Below are 17,069 nucleotides of genomic sequence, written 5' to 3' on the forward strand. Positions count from 1 at the left end.
AAAATCTAAATGAAAAGCCTCCGTGGGGAGGGTCAGTTGTCACCCGAAAGGCTGAAGGGGGCGTCATCTCCCCCTGCCCTCTCTTTCCTATTTAGAGGCTTAGCAGAAGGGCTGTAATATGATTCCTTGTTGATAAAGGAATTTCTAGTTGCTGCATCAGTGGAGACTAAAATGACCTGTTGGTTTCCTTTGATGTTTTGTTTGCTGATACAACCCCTAAACTTAAATGCAGCACAACTGTAATTTTGTTCAGATTCTTTAAAAAAAAAATGTACATTGCAGTCAGGGAACTGATTTTTATTCGAACATTTCAGAATTTCTTTTTGAATGTAAGTCTTTTCTGCAAAAAAGACATGAGTTTCCTCTACCATCCAGTGTCACTTCTATGAACTGGGACCAGACTTCTGAAACTAGGGCTGTTGTGGTGTGTTTCTGAGAGGATCTTAGCCAGCCCCCACCTCCAGCTGTTCTTTTCCCTCACCACACCCCGCACAGGGCCTCAGGGGTGATCCCTAAGACCCTACCTCTGTCAGCCTCCCTGCTAATCCCAGGGGGTCTCTGGACCCTAAGAGGTCCTACGGTGGAAAGGGTATAGTTCTCAACTCCTCCCCAGTTGATCAGGGCAGAAAAAGAAACAGAGCAATTGTTGCATCCATGGCAGTTCACTTTTCCCTCTGGGCTGGGCCTCCAATATGGGCCATCTCTTCAATAAGATATTCGTGGTGGACTAAAGGAACTAGGCCTGAAGGAGTTTAGGCTAGAATTCAAGTCCCCCTCTGTCTCTGTCCTTTCCTTCAACATAATTCTTGAAAAGCTTCCTTACTACTTGAGTCCCAGCAGAACAGGTGGAAGGAACCACATGTAGTCCTGAGGCCAACTTCTGCCTGAAGACCTGTTTTCTTGGGCCCCGGGCACAGACTTAGTTTGTTTTGCTTTTTAATTTGAGTTTCAATGTCTTTGAAAAGGACATACACTCTCCAGTTCATGACTAATTCCTAAATACTCCCTTAAGTCCTGCCCACCTGGCTTATCCTATGTTGCCTCACACCCCACAGGCTTTGGACCTTTCATCTTCTGGTGAGTGGAAACCCTCCTCAGTCAACAGCCTCAGAGTCAGCTTTTATACCATTTAGATGCTGAAGCTTCAGGGCCTTTGGAGAATTAAAGAAGGTGGATCAAAAAGTAATCAAGAACTCAGTCTATGAGACATTAGAAAAGTCCAACTAAGCAACCCCTGGACCCCTTGGTTGGCATTTTCTGCCAGATGCCTGCACTGGTGGGCCCTTCTGCAGATACTCACAAAGGGAGAACAATAGCTGGATCACAAGTCCCGTAAGTTCTACTTTGAATTTACATCAACATCACCTGTGTCTTTTCTCAGCTGGTTTCTGTAAAAGCAATGCTTCATTCCAGCTGATTGGGGCTCTGGAAAGACAAGGGGAGAGGGCAGTCATTCTTTCATTGCATGCATTTAATTTCACTCCACCACTCAAGCTCAAAATGCTCTGGAGACCGATTCATCTTCCTTCCTCCCTTTTCTTCTTTGACTCCCAAATCCAAATGATGTAGACGTGGAGACCTTTCTTGGGCATGGGATGGGAAACGCGGTAGATCTTTATTTTATTCACCTCAAGCTCCATGTTAGATCCTATCCCAGTGTTTGCTAAAACATATGAGGTTCTCATACCCCTGGTCACATCAAGTCAAAAAACAAGTCTGGTGCATTTCCCTGGAGGGAATCAAATTCACCTGATGGTTGGTCATTTAAAATCTTGATAGAACCGGCAAAAGTGATCTGAAGCAGAAATCAAAATTCACTTTAAAAAAAAAAAAAAAGATAAAACACAGGATTTTTAAAGGCATTGCATGCTGGTTGCAGGCTTCTTCCAAATGCTTCTTTGCATCCCAGGGGAGTGCTTAAACTCTCCTTTGCTATTAGGAGTATTTGGGTGAAAAGTTTGAGAAACAGTGGGAGATTCTGGAAAATGCTTCTTATTAACACAGTCTGCTTTTGTATCTGAGAAGAGTATTTCTTTATTTCTGGGGTTTCTGGAATGAGAAATTATGTAGCCCTTGGCTGGACACTGAAGCCTGTTCCTGGGCTGGCTGGACACTGAAGCCTGTTCCTGGTCTTGCCAAAGGCTCGAGTTGAGTCACTGGATTTGACTTCATATTCCCATTTGGAGACCACCAGGATTGTAAAACTCTTGCTTTTGAATACGTTTCTTGTAAATGGCTCCACATATTCAAGAACAAACAGTTTAGCTCTGTCATTGTTGGTGTTGGGGGGTCCCCATTTCCAACACGCTGGCTCAGTTGTCCTGCTTATACAGGAGAAGTGTCAAGCATTTGTGTTTTCTCTGTTCTGTATTTGTTGGAAAGTAAATAGGCAGCAATAAAGAAACTTTATTAGTCATGCTTTCTGCTGTGGTGGTACCTGGAATTCCCTGAATGTGCTGAGTGCAACTTAAATTTTAAAAGGCTCCTGAGCCTTCCCTTTTTCATGCATGAGAGTCAAATAGAAAGCCAAATAGTAAGAGTAAGCAAGCTGCATGGGTCCTTGCTCTTGGTTTCAACTGACTCCAGACCCTGTTGTGGAATTCCAGCACCTCTTTTTTCTCCCTTCCAGCTGTTAAGTTTCCATGAGCAGATTTAAACAGCCATTTTCTCTCCCCCTTGCAGATGAAAATCAACAACTGATTTCACATATTACCTAGGACATTATGGTGTCAAAAAACACACAAACAACCCAAAACACTCATATCCCTTGATTTTCCAGGACATCTCATTTACTTGATGTCAGTCTTATTAGAACTCAAAAAGCGACTTTAAAGTAATGAAGCTGATTTTTACATGCATCATATAGACTCTCACATATGCCAGTTACAGGCTCTTTGCCCAGACTGCTTTCCATTAATTTATACATGCAGAAAGGAGATGGAGTAAAGCAGAATTGAAGAACAGTTATAAATACCAAACACATTGCTCTTTCTCTCAGCAACTGGCCCCAGAACAGGACCCTGTCAGAGATCTTAGAAAATTCTGTTATTTTTTCTAGGCAAGATGTTTAATTAATGTTTGGTTTAGGAAAGAAAAATCAGATGTCGTAACTTCCCCATGATATGACATTTTGGTAATAATCTCAACTTTTGGAGAAGGGAACATGAGGTAGTGGACAAAGCCTCAGCTTTGGACATACACAGGCCAAGGTGTAAATCCCAGCACCACCGCTGGCTGGCCGTGTACCCTTGGGGTATGTTCCCTACCTTTCGTGTGCCTCAATTGTCTTCCATCTGTAAAATGGGAAATTATTGCAATGATTGAAAGAAGTGGTAAATGTAAGAACAAACCCAGGGCTAGGCACACAATAAATGTAAGTTTCCTTTCCCTTTTTAAGTCAGATTGCGGATTATGAACATAAAATAACTCCCTATCCAGAGCTGACCCTAACCATGGACACTGTTTTCTACTAAGGGAGCTCTTGGTGGCCCTTTGTCGTGACTGCTGATTGCACACATCTGGAAACTCTGACAACAGTTTTGCTTTGGTCTCAGCTTGGCGCAAATGTAGCTCTAAATAAAGCAGCTTCTAGCCTTCAGTTTTTCCCAACATATCATAGCTTGGCTTGAATTTGGGTGGACGGGTGAGTGACAAAGGAAATGCACAATGTCAGGGAGGAATTCAGATTCAACTAACAATTACTTGCCCTCCTTGGCTGCACAAAGGAAGGCACTGTCCCTGGAGTCTTCAAGTACCTTCTTTCTTTGAAACTGCACAGGAGCCCTATTAGGAAGCTATATTATTATGCCTTCTTTGTAGGTGCTTATACCGAATCCTGGGGCTGTCCCAAGTTTACATAGACAATAAGGCACGGACTTGGGATACGATTACAAGCTTTTTGAATGGAAAAAGGCTGGAGGATTTGCAGCACTGGAGAATGGGCAGCAATAGCCTCTGCCTGCCAAAGCCTACTTTGAGTTGACACTCTCTGCCACAAGAGCTGGAAGGCAGAAGAGGGGAGGTTTCAGGTGAGTGTCCTTGGTCTTTAGAAACCCTGTGCCCAGGCCTCTGTCTAGAAGATTACATATCCTGTGGAGCAGGTAATGAAATATAGCAAATTAAGCATGCCATGGATGCCATATCTGATCACTAATTTAAAAAACTGAATTTGTAAAACACTACTAGTTTATTCAATCTTTGGGGATTTTTAAAATTGTTTTTTGATTATGATGATTTGGAACATACTATAGGACCAAATTATATTGTCATTCATTTATTCAAAAATATTTACCATATTAATCCATCACATGTATGTTAAGCACTGTTCTAGATGTTGGGGAAACATCAGTGAACAAAACCTCTTGCAAGTACCATCTGTTGTAACTCGTTGAGCAGTGAAAATTTGGGAATTTTTTTTTTCTTGAAAGAATGCTAAAAAAAAAGTCAGCTTTTATTTTTGTACTATTTTAAAGAAATACATAGCAATTCTAAAGGTAATTCTCGTATGGGCTAACTTGGTGACTTTTTTCTTTCTTACCACCTGAAAAGTTTCAATTTTTTCTCCTGCCCCTTTGGATCACATGAGGCAATTTTGAATCTCATTATGCCCTTCAGACATTGTCTTCCATGTCCACTGCTAAAGGTCTACCAGAGGGTGGATTTCAGTGAAGTCGTGATTGGATGATAAACAGTGAGAGTCACATGTTGCTAGGCTTTAAGAGAAAAGATCACCAGGATGTAGTATTTCACCTTCTCCCAACACCCGCCCCCCTCTCCAAATGAAAAGCTTACTGACGGGAATTATGACAATTATTCAATTGCAATTCGACTGAGCATGTAAAATGAAAACACTGAAAGGAAATCATACATTTGGATATTACATTTCACATTTGAGTACATGCCAAATAAGCTAGTGAAGTTTTATTACTGTTGAATGTGATGTCAGATGACAAACTTATACACATTTTGTTATAACTGTTTCCACTTTGTTTTTCCAGTCATGTCAAGTCGAACACGTGGTATCACTTTTAATATTTTCTTTCTTTCCTTCCCCACATCTAATGCCAAGTGACCAACTCAATCTTGATGATCCTGAATTTACCCTTAACATCAGGCCAACAGGATTTTTCAATTAGTATGGAAAAGGAAAGACGAAGAACTTCCAAATAAAGCTACAAAATTAATCCTGGCCTGGAAAGCAGAACAGTCAAGTGCCAATAAATTATGGAAGACAACTGGGAATTGTCTTGTCATCTCAGGTATCAGCTCCAGGAAGCTGAGTAATAACCCCAGTGAAGTCTGTATTTTAACAATGAATGAGCGCGCGCAGGTAGGCGCATGCGTAGTGAGGTGGGGCTCCCGAGACTGCGCGCTAGGAGCGAGTGACTGTTGAGAATGGAAGGGGCGGGGGAGAGGCAGGGAGGGTGCGCATGCGCGTTCCTGGTGGGGGCGCCCGGGCGCGAGGGCGGTGGCCGCACAGTTAAGAGAACAACCGCTGGGGAGGATGGCTTCCAGCTTTAGGAAGTCAACCGCGGCCTCCACCAGCCAGAAAAGAAAGGTGGGGCCGAAGCCTGAACTCACTGAAGATCAGAAGCAAGAAGTTCGGGAAGCGTTTGATCTCTTCGATGCGGACGGGAGTGGGACCATCGACGTGAAGGAGCTGAAGGTGGCCATGAGGGCGCTGGGCTTTGAACCCAGGAAGGAAGAGATGAAGAAAATGATTTGCGAGGTGGACAAGGAAGGCACGGGGAAAATCAGCTTCAATGACTTTTTGGCCGTGATGACTCAGAAGATGGCTGAGAAAGACACCAAGGAAGAAATTCTGAAGGCTTTCAGGCTCTTTGACGATGACGAAACCGGGAAGATCTCTTTCAAAAACCTAAAGCGCGTGGCCAGCGAGTTGGGGGAAAACCTCACTGACGAGGAGCTGCAGGAAATGATTGACGAAGCTGATCGGGATGGAGACGGTGAAGTGAACGAGGATGAGTTTCTTCGGATCATGAAGAAGACCAATCTTTATTAAAGTCAGTTTCTCCTGCAAATACGTGTAAAGAAGTTTAGCTACTAGTTGGGTTCCCTGTTATTTTTTTGTGAAATCTTGCTTTACATGGGAGAGGCTATCCCTCCCCACACCCCTCCAGCCCCACTAATTTATCTAGATGATCCTATTTCCAAATCTCTGATCCAACAATAGAATTTTAAAGATGACTTTAATGTGATTTTTTGTTGTTTTAATTCTCCAGAGCAGAACTGGAGTCTATTAGGTTGGTAAAGTGTCATCCCAACCACCATTTTGCCTTGCTTTGGTGGACATCCATTAAAACTGAATGCAGAGCAGCTTCTTGGGAAAGTAGGAATGCGGTTCCCTTGTCATTTCTTAGGTGGTTACAAATTATCTTGCTTCATATATCATTCCTTAATTTCAAGTCATTGTTCGGCAAGATGAGGTAGGATTTTCTAGCAGGCCATCCTAGCCATTACTTTTTACTTAATTGAATACTAATTTGAAGGAAAATAGTTTGCCCACTTACGTATTTAAGGGGCTCAGGAAAGACACTCTTCTAAAGTATAGGTTTGCCTTTGGGTGATGGTAAAGTGTGCAACTTTGATGATTATCTGATTTCATCACATGCAAATGAGTCATTATTTGTGTGTATGTTAGCTACTGAGGCTTATCTGGGGCCATTACATATCTATACCCCGGCTACAGAATAAATATGAAATTTCACATTGGCTCAAGCAGAGTATAATTTGCTTAAGAGACTACAGTAACTAAGGATTTCGAGAAAATATTTGCAAATGTAAGGACTTAGTAGTTGAGAGCATTATAATATATTTGTCTGTCCTTAGATCAGCTGATGTTCTGCTCTAAAGTTACTACCATAATGTAACTTGAGTCATTTTATCACTGCTCTATCACAAGTCACTATCCACCTGCTAATTCTTATGGCAGCTGATGCCAGAGTGTCTGGCATAGTAGTTCTCTATTGTATAAATCCCGGTAAACTATTTTACTGTGGCTTGTGTATATCTTAATACTACAGGTTTTCTGTTATAAATTAAAACTTTTTTTGTTTTGGAAAAAAGAAGCAGAGACCTTATTACCTTTTTGAATAGCTACAAATCTGAAGGCAGAAAAAAATAATATCCTTTGGTAAGATAATATAATCTTATCTGCTGAGATGGAGGATTTGACTAATGTTTTGGTAACAGGCATCAAAACTATTACAGAGGCAACATATTTTGGTCACAAGTAAACCTAAATTAAATCTTCACACAGAGCCTCATTAAGATAAATGCTCAAAATCTGGAAAAGTTTTCACTTGGTTTGTCAGCGATTTTTACCCTCGAGAGAGTGATGGATTTAATCAGGGGAGCTACCACTTTTGTCTTAATTCTCATTATCAGGAACTAATTTGTCAGGGCAGTAAAACTAGCTGAAGTGACTGGCATGTAGACATTCATGTGAAAAGATTTTGCTGAGGTGGCTGGCACAAGGCCGGGAACTAACCCAGGCTGCAAATGCTGACCAGTGCAGGTCCCAGGTCTTAGCGAGGACTCAGGTGCAGGGTTAGTGGATACAGGTGCATCCTGGCCTGCATCAGGATCTTGGGCCTGATGTGAGGGCACAGGGAGGAGGGTGGCATGCTGGGAAACAGGAGTTCCTGGCATCCTTGCCGACCAGAATCTTGACTCCAAGGCTCTACATCTGGATGACAGTAGAAATGCCGGGAGCAAAGAATGTTGGCAGAAACTAGAACAAGGGGTAAGAGCCTCAGGCAACTGCACTGGGCTAAGCTTTGGTTCCTAAACCAGCCGAGGATGGAAGTGAAAACCAGGAAGTTGGACAGAAGCCCAGCAGACAGACTGACCACACATCATGGGGTCAACCAGGGAGGCTGCAGCCCAGTAAGTAGTGAGTGCCCTGAGGGCACAGTCCATCCCAAATAAGGAAAGGGAGCTCCAGAATTTTTCTGAAACGCACTCACTGCTAATGAAGAGCCTCTCAATGCACTATTTAAGTCTGCTCAATTGGCTCAAACTCGAGGCATAGGGTAGGGAAAGGAGGTAAGAACAGGCTTAGCTGACATTTGGATTTTAAGAGACATCAGTCATATACTGGCTGGGTCAGACATGTATCTCAAGGGTCTTTACAAAAGGAGAACACAAAAATTCAAAGAAAATTTATAGGCACCTTTTTGCAGATGAGGAAACACAGCTCCAGAGGTGGGGAAGAGCTAAAAATGTAATTTTCACAGGGCTATCACAATAAGTCCCTATGAAGAAGTAGGAAGTGAACCAAAGAAATCCATGTGACCTTGTGGGACCAGCTGACAAGATTTTGCTTTCTAATGATAAATGTAATGGATGAAAAACAGATTATAGAGCCAAAAGGTTGAAAGTATGACTATCATGGTTATGTCAATAAATTATCAAGAAAGTTATGCCCCAAATGAGCAGAGGGATAGGTCCAACTTTTAATATTGTTGCAGGTTGGTTCCCATGGGAAGCAGGCTGTGAGTCTGAGATTTGTGTTCAGGAAGTTTAGTTGAGTGTTGTCTCCGGATCATACAAGTGGAGTAGGGAAGAAATCAGGACTGGGCAGAGCGGGAAGTTGGGCTGTAATACAGACACAACAAAGGCCTCAGCTCACTGCGGAGATGTCCAAAATTGGGACAAGGAGGCTGGGCCTTTAAAGGGCCTTTAAAACTCCTCATTGATTGATGGTTACTGGACATGAGTGGTCCACGGGAAGGGGATATGACCTTGGGCAAGATGGCCCTCTTGAGCCAAGGGTGATCACTGGGAGAACTTGATTACAAGCTGTCAGCTATCAACACTCCCAGCAAATGGGGGCCAGAGGTTGGGGAATGAATGCTTCAGTTTTAAAATACAGCTTCCAACCTTTGCACCACTTAGATCCACTCACTTTATGTACGTTCTGGAAGAAGGTAATTCTCTCTTTTCCTGAGGGAAACTGATATAAGAAAAGCTAGAGGCTACAGACCCTGCCACTGCATCTGGTTTTGTGGTCACAAATACTCATCATCTTCCTCCCTAACTTCCCAATCTAGATTCCTCACCCTCAGCTAGCATCTCTGCTGATGTAGGTGGCTTACCTGATAAAATGACCCAGATTCTCATCCCTGAGAGGTCTGAGCCCCCAATGTCCATTCTCTTCTCCATACATGGCTGCTTCCTTTATCCATTTAACCTCAAAATTGGGTGAAGAAGTCCCAAGTGTTCTACCTGGGTGCCAAATATATTCTACCCTGCCCCATTGTATAACAGCAGCTCTACCGTCTTTCGATGAAAATGACTAAATACTCATGGATGGTGATTCCTTTCCTTGATTGTTGGTCTTTTAGCATGAGGAATTTAGCATAATTGTGTGGCATACATGGTTTATTCTGAAATTTATAGGATTCTTGTGTCCTCTGGTGGAAACTTTTCTCTGGGAGTCAAGATCTCTCAATGCACAGAGTCCAAAGCTGTGGTGATGAGAAACAGAGATTAAGAATAGATCTCTGGGAGGTATTGTAAGCACTTCTTCCATCCCTGGTTTGCTGGGAGCTACCACACAATATACTAGTCATTGATGCAGAGTGTGTGCTACATCATGGAAAATGTCACCCCATACTCACTGGTTACCATGACTAAGCTGGCTCTTCAGTGGCATCCTCATCAAGTCTTTCCATTGCTCTATCAGGCTGAAAGGACCAGTGGATTCCATGGGAATATGTCCACTGCTGCATCCCCTTTCCTATAAAGTGGATCTCTTAGTCTGATGCAGTGTTATGCGGGTTACTGTGTCAGTAGAATACTCAGATATGATGCTGGCTGAAGCTCTGCATGCAGGAATGGAAAACCCATAACTGAAATATGCATTAAGGCTAGACAAGATGAGTCACTACTCTTTCCAGGGTAGAGGGGTCCAATGTGGCCAGCTTGCCACCAAGAGGCCAGTTATTCTCCTTGAGGGACAATGCTATTCTGCATTTGGCAGCAGCAGTAGCTGCACCATCCTTGGTGAATGTTAACCCATGCTGTTTGGCTCATGAATAGCCTCAATCCTTGCCACAATGATTACTCCATTCATGTGCCCATTGTGCCAGCACGCGGGTGGCCAATGATAGAGGCAGACGGATGCCAGCTGGCCAAGTCGTTGTGTCTGCTTGGTTGTTTAGTGTCTCTTCCATGGTAGACATGGGGACCTGGGACACCTCCTCAGGCAGTTTTCTTGGGCCCACTGACCCTCTTGTGCCTGATCCCAGATATGCCACTTCCATCTTACAAAGCACTGATGTTGGGCTCACCCAACATATGACTAACACATTTTGAATTTTATTTTTGCATATGCTGTGAGATATGTCTCTTATTTTCTTTTTCTCCACGTGATAAATCAATTTTCCCAATGCCATTTATTATATAATACATCCTTTCCCCCCAAATTTGTGATGTCTGTGTGTTTGTCTGTCTATCTATCTATCTAATCTATCTAATACATCTATCTACACCTGTTTCTGAAATCTCTATTCCATTCCACTGGTCCAGTTGTCTCTTTCTCACCATTAACACATAGTTTATATTACAATGGCTTTCAAATAAGTCTCAATATGTGGTTAATCCTTTTCAAAATTGTCTTAGCTATTTGTGGGCTTTTGTTCTTCTAAATAAATTTTAGAATAACTTTCTTAAGTTTCCTAAAAATACCTCGTAATCCTTTTCATGTTCTGGGAGGCAACATATTCCAACCTTGAGGATATTGCTCTGACCCAAATACTAAAAGACATGAAAGATTGCCAGCTTTGAGGGGTGCCTAGGGCAGGAAAGCACTCTGTAGGAGGTCTAGACTTGAAGCCAGCTCTACAGCCACTTGCACAATTCAACCCAACTGACCCTATGGTATTGGAGGTATCTTTTCTGAGAGAGAGATGCTCTGCATAGTTTTTGGCAAGTCTCAATACGACAGCTGCAAAGTAGACCCCTAAATTTCTGGAGAAGGGCTAAGTTTTTTATTTCTTCTGATGATTTTGCATTTTTGTATTTTTCCACAAAACCATCTCATATAGATTTGTTAAATGTATTGTAATCGTTTATAATACCCTTTTAAAAAATCTTTTTCCTTGAAATAATTGTGGATTCACATGTAGTTGTAAGAAATATAAAGAGAGATCCGTGTACCCTTTATCCGGTTCCCCCCAATGATAACATCTTGCAAACCTGTAGTATAATCTCACAACCAGGATATTGACATTGTAACAGTCAAATATAAAACATTTCTATCACAAGGATCCCTTATGTTACCCATTTATAGCCACGCACACTTCCCTCTCCTCCCCACCCCCTCCTTAATCTCTGGCAACCACTGATCTATTCTCCATTTCTATGATCTTGGAATTTCAAGAATGTTGCATAAATGGAACCATAAAATATGTAATCTTTTAGGACTGGCTTTTGTCACTCAGCATAATTCTTTGGAGGTTTATTTAGGATGTTAGAGGTATCAATACTTTTTTCCTTTTAATTGCTGAGTAGTATTCCATGGTATAGATGTGCCACAGTTTATTTAACTGTTCACCTGTTGAAAGATGTCTGTGTTTTCCATTTGGAGCTATTACGAACAAAGCTGCTATAAACATTTGCATACAGGTTCTTGTGTCTTTATTGTTCTCGTATAAATGTTAAGGGGTACAACTGTTGGGTCATATGGTAATTGCATGTTATGTTTTTTAAGAAAATGCCAAAATGTTTGCAAGGGTGGCTGTACCATTTTACATTTCTACCAGTAATGTATGAGTGATCCACTTTCTCCACATCCTCTCCAGCATTTAGTGTTGTCATTTTTTTTTTTTATTTTAGCTGTTCTGATAGGTATGTGATCATATCTCATTGTGGTTTTAATTTGCATTTCCCTAATGGCTAATGATGTTGAACATTTTTTTCATGTGCCTATTTGCTGCCAGAAATTCTTTTCAGTGAAATATCTCTTCATGTCTTTTGTCCATTTTTAACCTGGGTTGTTTGTTTTTCTATTCTTGAGTTTTGAGAGTTCTTTATATATCATACATAAAAGTCTTCTGTTGCACATGGGGTTTTCAAATATTTTCACCCAGTTTGTAGCTTAGCTTTTTTTTTTTTAATCCAGTTTTATTGAGATATATTCACATACCATACAGTCATCCATGGTGTACAATCAGTTGTTCACAGTACCATCTTAGAGTTGTGCACTCATCACCCCAATCTATTTTTGAACATTTCCCTTATCCCAGAAAGCATCCGAATCAGAATAAAAAATAAAAATAAGAAAAGAACACCCAAATCACCCCCCCATCCCAGTCTATTTTTCATTTAGGTTTAGTCCCCATTTTTCTACTCATCCATCCATTCACTGGATAAAGGGAGTGCGATCCACAGGGTTTTCACAATCACACTGTCACCCTTTGTAAGCTACATTGTTATATAATCATCGTCAAGAGTCAAGGCTATTGGTTTGGAGTTTGGTAGTTTCAGGTATTTGCCTCCAGTTATTCCAATTTATTAAAACCTAAAATGTGTTATCTATATAGTGCATAAGAATGTTCACCAGAGTGACCTCTTGACTCCATTTGAAATCTCTCAGCCACTGAAGCTTTATTTTGTTTCATTTCACATCCCCCTTTTGGTCAAGAAGATGTACTCAATCCCACAATGCTGGGTCCAGATTCATCCCCGGGAGTTGTATCCTGTGTTGCCAGGGAGATTTACACCCCTGGGACCCAGGTCCCACGTAGAGGGGAGGGCAGCGAGATCACCCGCCAAGGTGGCTTAGTTAGAGAGAGGGGGCCACATCTGAGCAACAGAAGCACTCGGGGAGACTCTTAGGCACGATTATAAGCAGGTTTAACCTCTCTTTGCAGCAACAATGTAGCTTAGCTTTCAATTCTCTCAGTAGGGTCTTTCCAAAGCAAAAGTTTTAAATTTTTTGATGAAGTACAATTTATCAAGTTTTACTTTTATGGATCATGCTTTTTGTGTCAAAACTAAGAATCTTTTCCTAGCTCTAGATTTCAAAGATTTTTTTCCTATGCAATTTCTAAAAGTTTTATAGTTTTACATTTTACATTTAAGTCAGTCCATTTTGAGTTGTTTTATATAAGGTGGGAGATTTAGGTAGTGTTTTCTTTTTGTTGTTTTGTTTTTTGTTTTTTGTTTTTTTGCCTATACAATTGCTCCAGCAACATTTGTTGAAAAGGTGATCTTTCCACCTCTGAATTGTTTTTGCAACTTTATAAAAAATCAGTTGTTTCTAATTCTGTGTTCTCTGTTCTGGTCCTTTTATCAATACCATGCATTCTTTTTTTTATCATTTTTTTTAAATTTTGAAATAAATTCAAAGTTACATTAATAGTTGCAAAAACAATACTAGCCCCATACACAGAATTCCATCATACCCTGACCCCCCTCCCCCGAAAGCTCAAGCCACCAACTTTAACATGCTGTCACATCACTATTTCTTTCCCTCCCTATCTATCATCCATCATTTATTTCTCTGTCTTCTGAACATATGAGAGTTAGCTACACACATCCTTGAACATACACTATAATTCACGTATGTACTTCCCATGAACAAGAACATTCTTTTATGTAATTCCATTAAGCACAGCTAAGAAGTATAAGAGATTCAACAATGATACAATGCTTACATTCTGTATTTCCTTTTCCTTACGTCTCAACTGTGTCCCTTCGAGCCACCTGTCCTCCACCCTCTAATCCCATCCAAGTTCATCCTTAGCATTCAATTGTCATCTAGTTAGACTGTCTTTTTTTTTTTTCCTTTTTTCAATTGTGGAAACATATATACAGCCTAAATCTTCCAATTCCACCCCCTCCCTAGCCTTCCATTAGTGGGATTAATCACATTTAGAATGATGTTATGCTGTTTCCCACCATCCAGTACTAGAAATTTTCCTTCACCTCAAACAGCAACCCTACACTTCTTTCTTAACTTCCCATTGCCCCTTCCCCCATTGCTCTTAACCCAAACTCTACTTTTCTTCTCTATGGTTATATTCTCTGACAATTTCTTTGTGTTTACTGTGGGGCTTAAAATTAACCTCTTAGATCCCTATCAATCTTGTTTTTCTTTGATACCACCTTCACTTCAATAGGGCACATAAACTATGTTCCTATACTCCTTCATTCCCCCACCTTTGTATAGTTGTCTAAAATTACATATTTTATATTGAGTTCAAAACCACTGATTTGTCCTTAGAGTTTGTGTATTTTTTATTATGTAGGAAGTAAATAGTGGAGTTATAGTTCAAAAATTATTGACTTCTATTTGTATTCCATTGTGTTTGGAGAATGTTCTCTGAGTATATTCAATTTTTTTTTTTTTTTTTTTTTAATTTCTTGAGGCTTGTTTTATGTCCCAGCTTATGGTCCCTTCTGGAGAAAGATCTGTGATCACTAGAGAAAAAGGAGTGTCCTGGTGATTTTGGATGTAAGGTACTATATATGTCTGTTAAAATTCTCTATATCTCTGTCTCCTTTCTTTGTCTCTCTGTTGGTAGGGCTTCCTTTAGAATCTGAAGTAGGGCAGGTCTTTTATTGGCAAAGTCTCTCAGCATTTGTTTGTCTGTGAAAAATTTAAGCTCTCCCTCAAATTTGAAGGAGAGTTTTGCTGGATAAAGTATTCTTGGCTGGAAATTTTTCTCTCTCAGAATTTTAAATATGTCATGCCACTGCCTTCTTGCCTCCATAGTGGCCACTGAGTAGTCACTACTTAGTCTTATATTGTTTCCTTTGTATGTGGTGAATTGCTTTTCTCTTGCTGCTTTCAGAACTTGCTCCTTCTCTTCAGTATTTGAAAGTCTGATCAGAATATGTCTTGGGGTGGGTTTATTTGGATTTATTCTATTTGGAGTTCGCTGGGCATTTATGCTTTGTGTGTTTATATTGTGTAGAAAGTTTGGGAAGTTTTCCCCAACAATTTCTTTGAATACTCTTTCTAGACCTTTACCCTTCTCTTCCCCTTCTGGGACACCAATGAGTCTTAAGTTTGGATGTTTTATTTTATCTATAGTATCCCTGAGATCCATTGTGATTTTTTCAATTTTTTTCTCCATTCTTTCTTTTGTTCTTTCATTTTCTGTTCTGTGGACTTCTAGGACACTGAGATTTTGTTCAGCTTCCTCTAGTCTTGTCTTGTGAATATCCAGAGTCTTTTTAATTTGGCCAACAGTTTCTTTTATTTCCGTAAGATCTTCTATTTTTTTATTTACTCTTGCAATGTCTTCTTTATGCTCTTCTAGGGTCTTCTTTATGGCACTTATATCCTGGGCCATGGTCCTCTTGACGTCCCGTAAATCCTTTGCCATGTTTTCGTTCTTTGATTGTAATTCTTTAATTAATTTTGCGAGGTAGAATGTTTCTTCTGAAATCTTAATTTGTGTGTTTGGAGCTGGATTCTCCATATCGTCTGGTTTTATCATATGCATTAAGATTTTCTGTTGTTTTTGGCCTCTTGGCATTTGTTTTGCTTGATAGGGTTCTTTCAAGGTGTATCAAAAAAAAAAAAGGATATCGATCTAATTTTTCAGAGACACAGTTTGGTGACGTACACTTTCTCTAACTAACCAGCAGATGGCGTCTGTGAGCCACCTATATCCCTCCAGTCAGTTCTCAACCTTTTTTGCATGGAGTGTGGGGAAATGATTCTTGTGTGTTCAGTTGGAGAACTCAGTTTGGATGTGTTGCTGGAGCCGTCTGCCCTGAATGTGGGGTGTGTGTACGGGTGGCCAGGGAGGAAGGGCAGTTCTCTCTCAGTGTCCCACAAACCACCGGACTTGGCGCAGCACCCCTGGGTTCTCTGAGTGGATCCCCCCTCCCAGCCACAATCCTCCCTCAGCCGAGGGAATGCCGTGCTACATCATCAGTGTGCGCCGTCCCTCAAGGGAAGCCCTGGGCTGCTGGGCTGTGCCGCAGGGCTCTCAGCTCGTTTCAGAATGCAGAATGTGTGAGGCTGTCTTTACTGCAATGCCTTGTGGGCTGAGAGCAGCTGAGGTTTTCTCCACAGAGAGAGAGTGAGAGACAGAATATGTCCCCCGATTCTCCCAAGGTCAGTTGTCACCAAAAGCCTCGGTCTGCTTGTTGAGGATTCGCTGTCTGTATTGAGCAGTTAATATTAAAACCTCACTTGGAGCTGGGCTGAGAAAGTGCACGGCGCGGCTTCCGTGAGGGAGGGGCTCTCGGCTCTAGGTTCTCGGCTCTCAGCGCGGGTCTGCAATTTTACTTACAGATTTTATTCTGTGATCTCGGGCATTCCTCCCAATTCATGTTGGTGGATGTTGAGTGTACAGGCACGTTTGTCTCCCTGCTGTTATTCCAGGTTATTTACTGGTTTTTTGTTCATTTATGAATTGTTCTGGGGGAGACTAAGTCTTCCACTTCTTTCTATGCCGCCGTCTTCCCAGAATCCCATCCAATACCATGCATTCTTGATTGCTGAAGTTATAGAGTAAATCTTAGTATAGAGAAAACTGATTTCTCCCATTCTAATCTTTTCTAAAAGAATTATTTTTGCATTCTAATTCCTTTGCCCATCCATATACATTTTAGAATAATATTATCTATATCTACAAAAAAAATCCTTCTGGGATTTTGATACAAAATGTGATACCCCTGTATTTCAATTTGGGTGATTTGACATCTTTACAACATTGTGTCTTTCAATCCATGAAAAGCAAAGTAGATCTTCCTTTATTTCTTTCATCAGCATACAAGTCCTGTATGTGTCTTGTTAGATAAACACCAAAGTATTTCTTTCCTTTTTGAGCTGTTGTAAATTATATTATTATTTTAATTTCCATTTCCAATTGTGCATAAGATAGTACATAAAATATGGTGAATTTCTGCACATTTACTTTGTATCCTGCTACCTTGCTAAAATCATTTATTAGTTATTTAGGAGTTTTCTTACAGATTCTTTGTAGATTCTTATAGATTCTTCAAACAGGGATAGTTTTATTTCTTTCTTTCCTATTTGTGTGCCTTTATTTCCTTTTCTTACTTTGTTGCATTGGCTA

The 17,069-nt window shown here is 40.8% G+C and overlaps 1 protein-coding gene across 1 annotated transcript; it reads left to right on the forward strand.

Annotated features, from left to right (window-relative positions):
• Window positions 1-5,503: 5,503 nt before the first annotated feature.
• Window positions 5,504-6,106, forward strand: CETN1 (centrin 1). The gene has a single exon (XM_037806290.1). It carries the CDS (start codon window positions 5,504-5,506, stop codon window positions 6,020-6,022), a length of 519 nt encoding a protein of 172 aa, XP_037662218.1. The 3' UTR covers window positions 6,023-6,106.
• The last annotated feature ends 10,963 nt before the right edge of the window (window positions 6,107-17,069 follow it).

The sequence above is a fragment of the Choloepus didactylus genome, chromosome 16 (genome assembly GCF_015220235.1).
Source record: "Choloepus didactylus isolate mChoDid1 chromosome 16, mChoDid1.pri, whole genome shotgun sequence".
Classification (NCBI taxonomy): domain Eukaryota; kingdom Metazoa; phylum Chordata; class Mammalia; order Pilosa; family Megalonychidae; genus Choloepus; species Choloepus didactylus.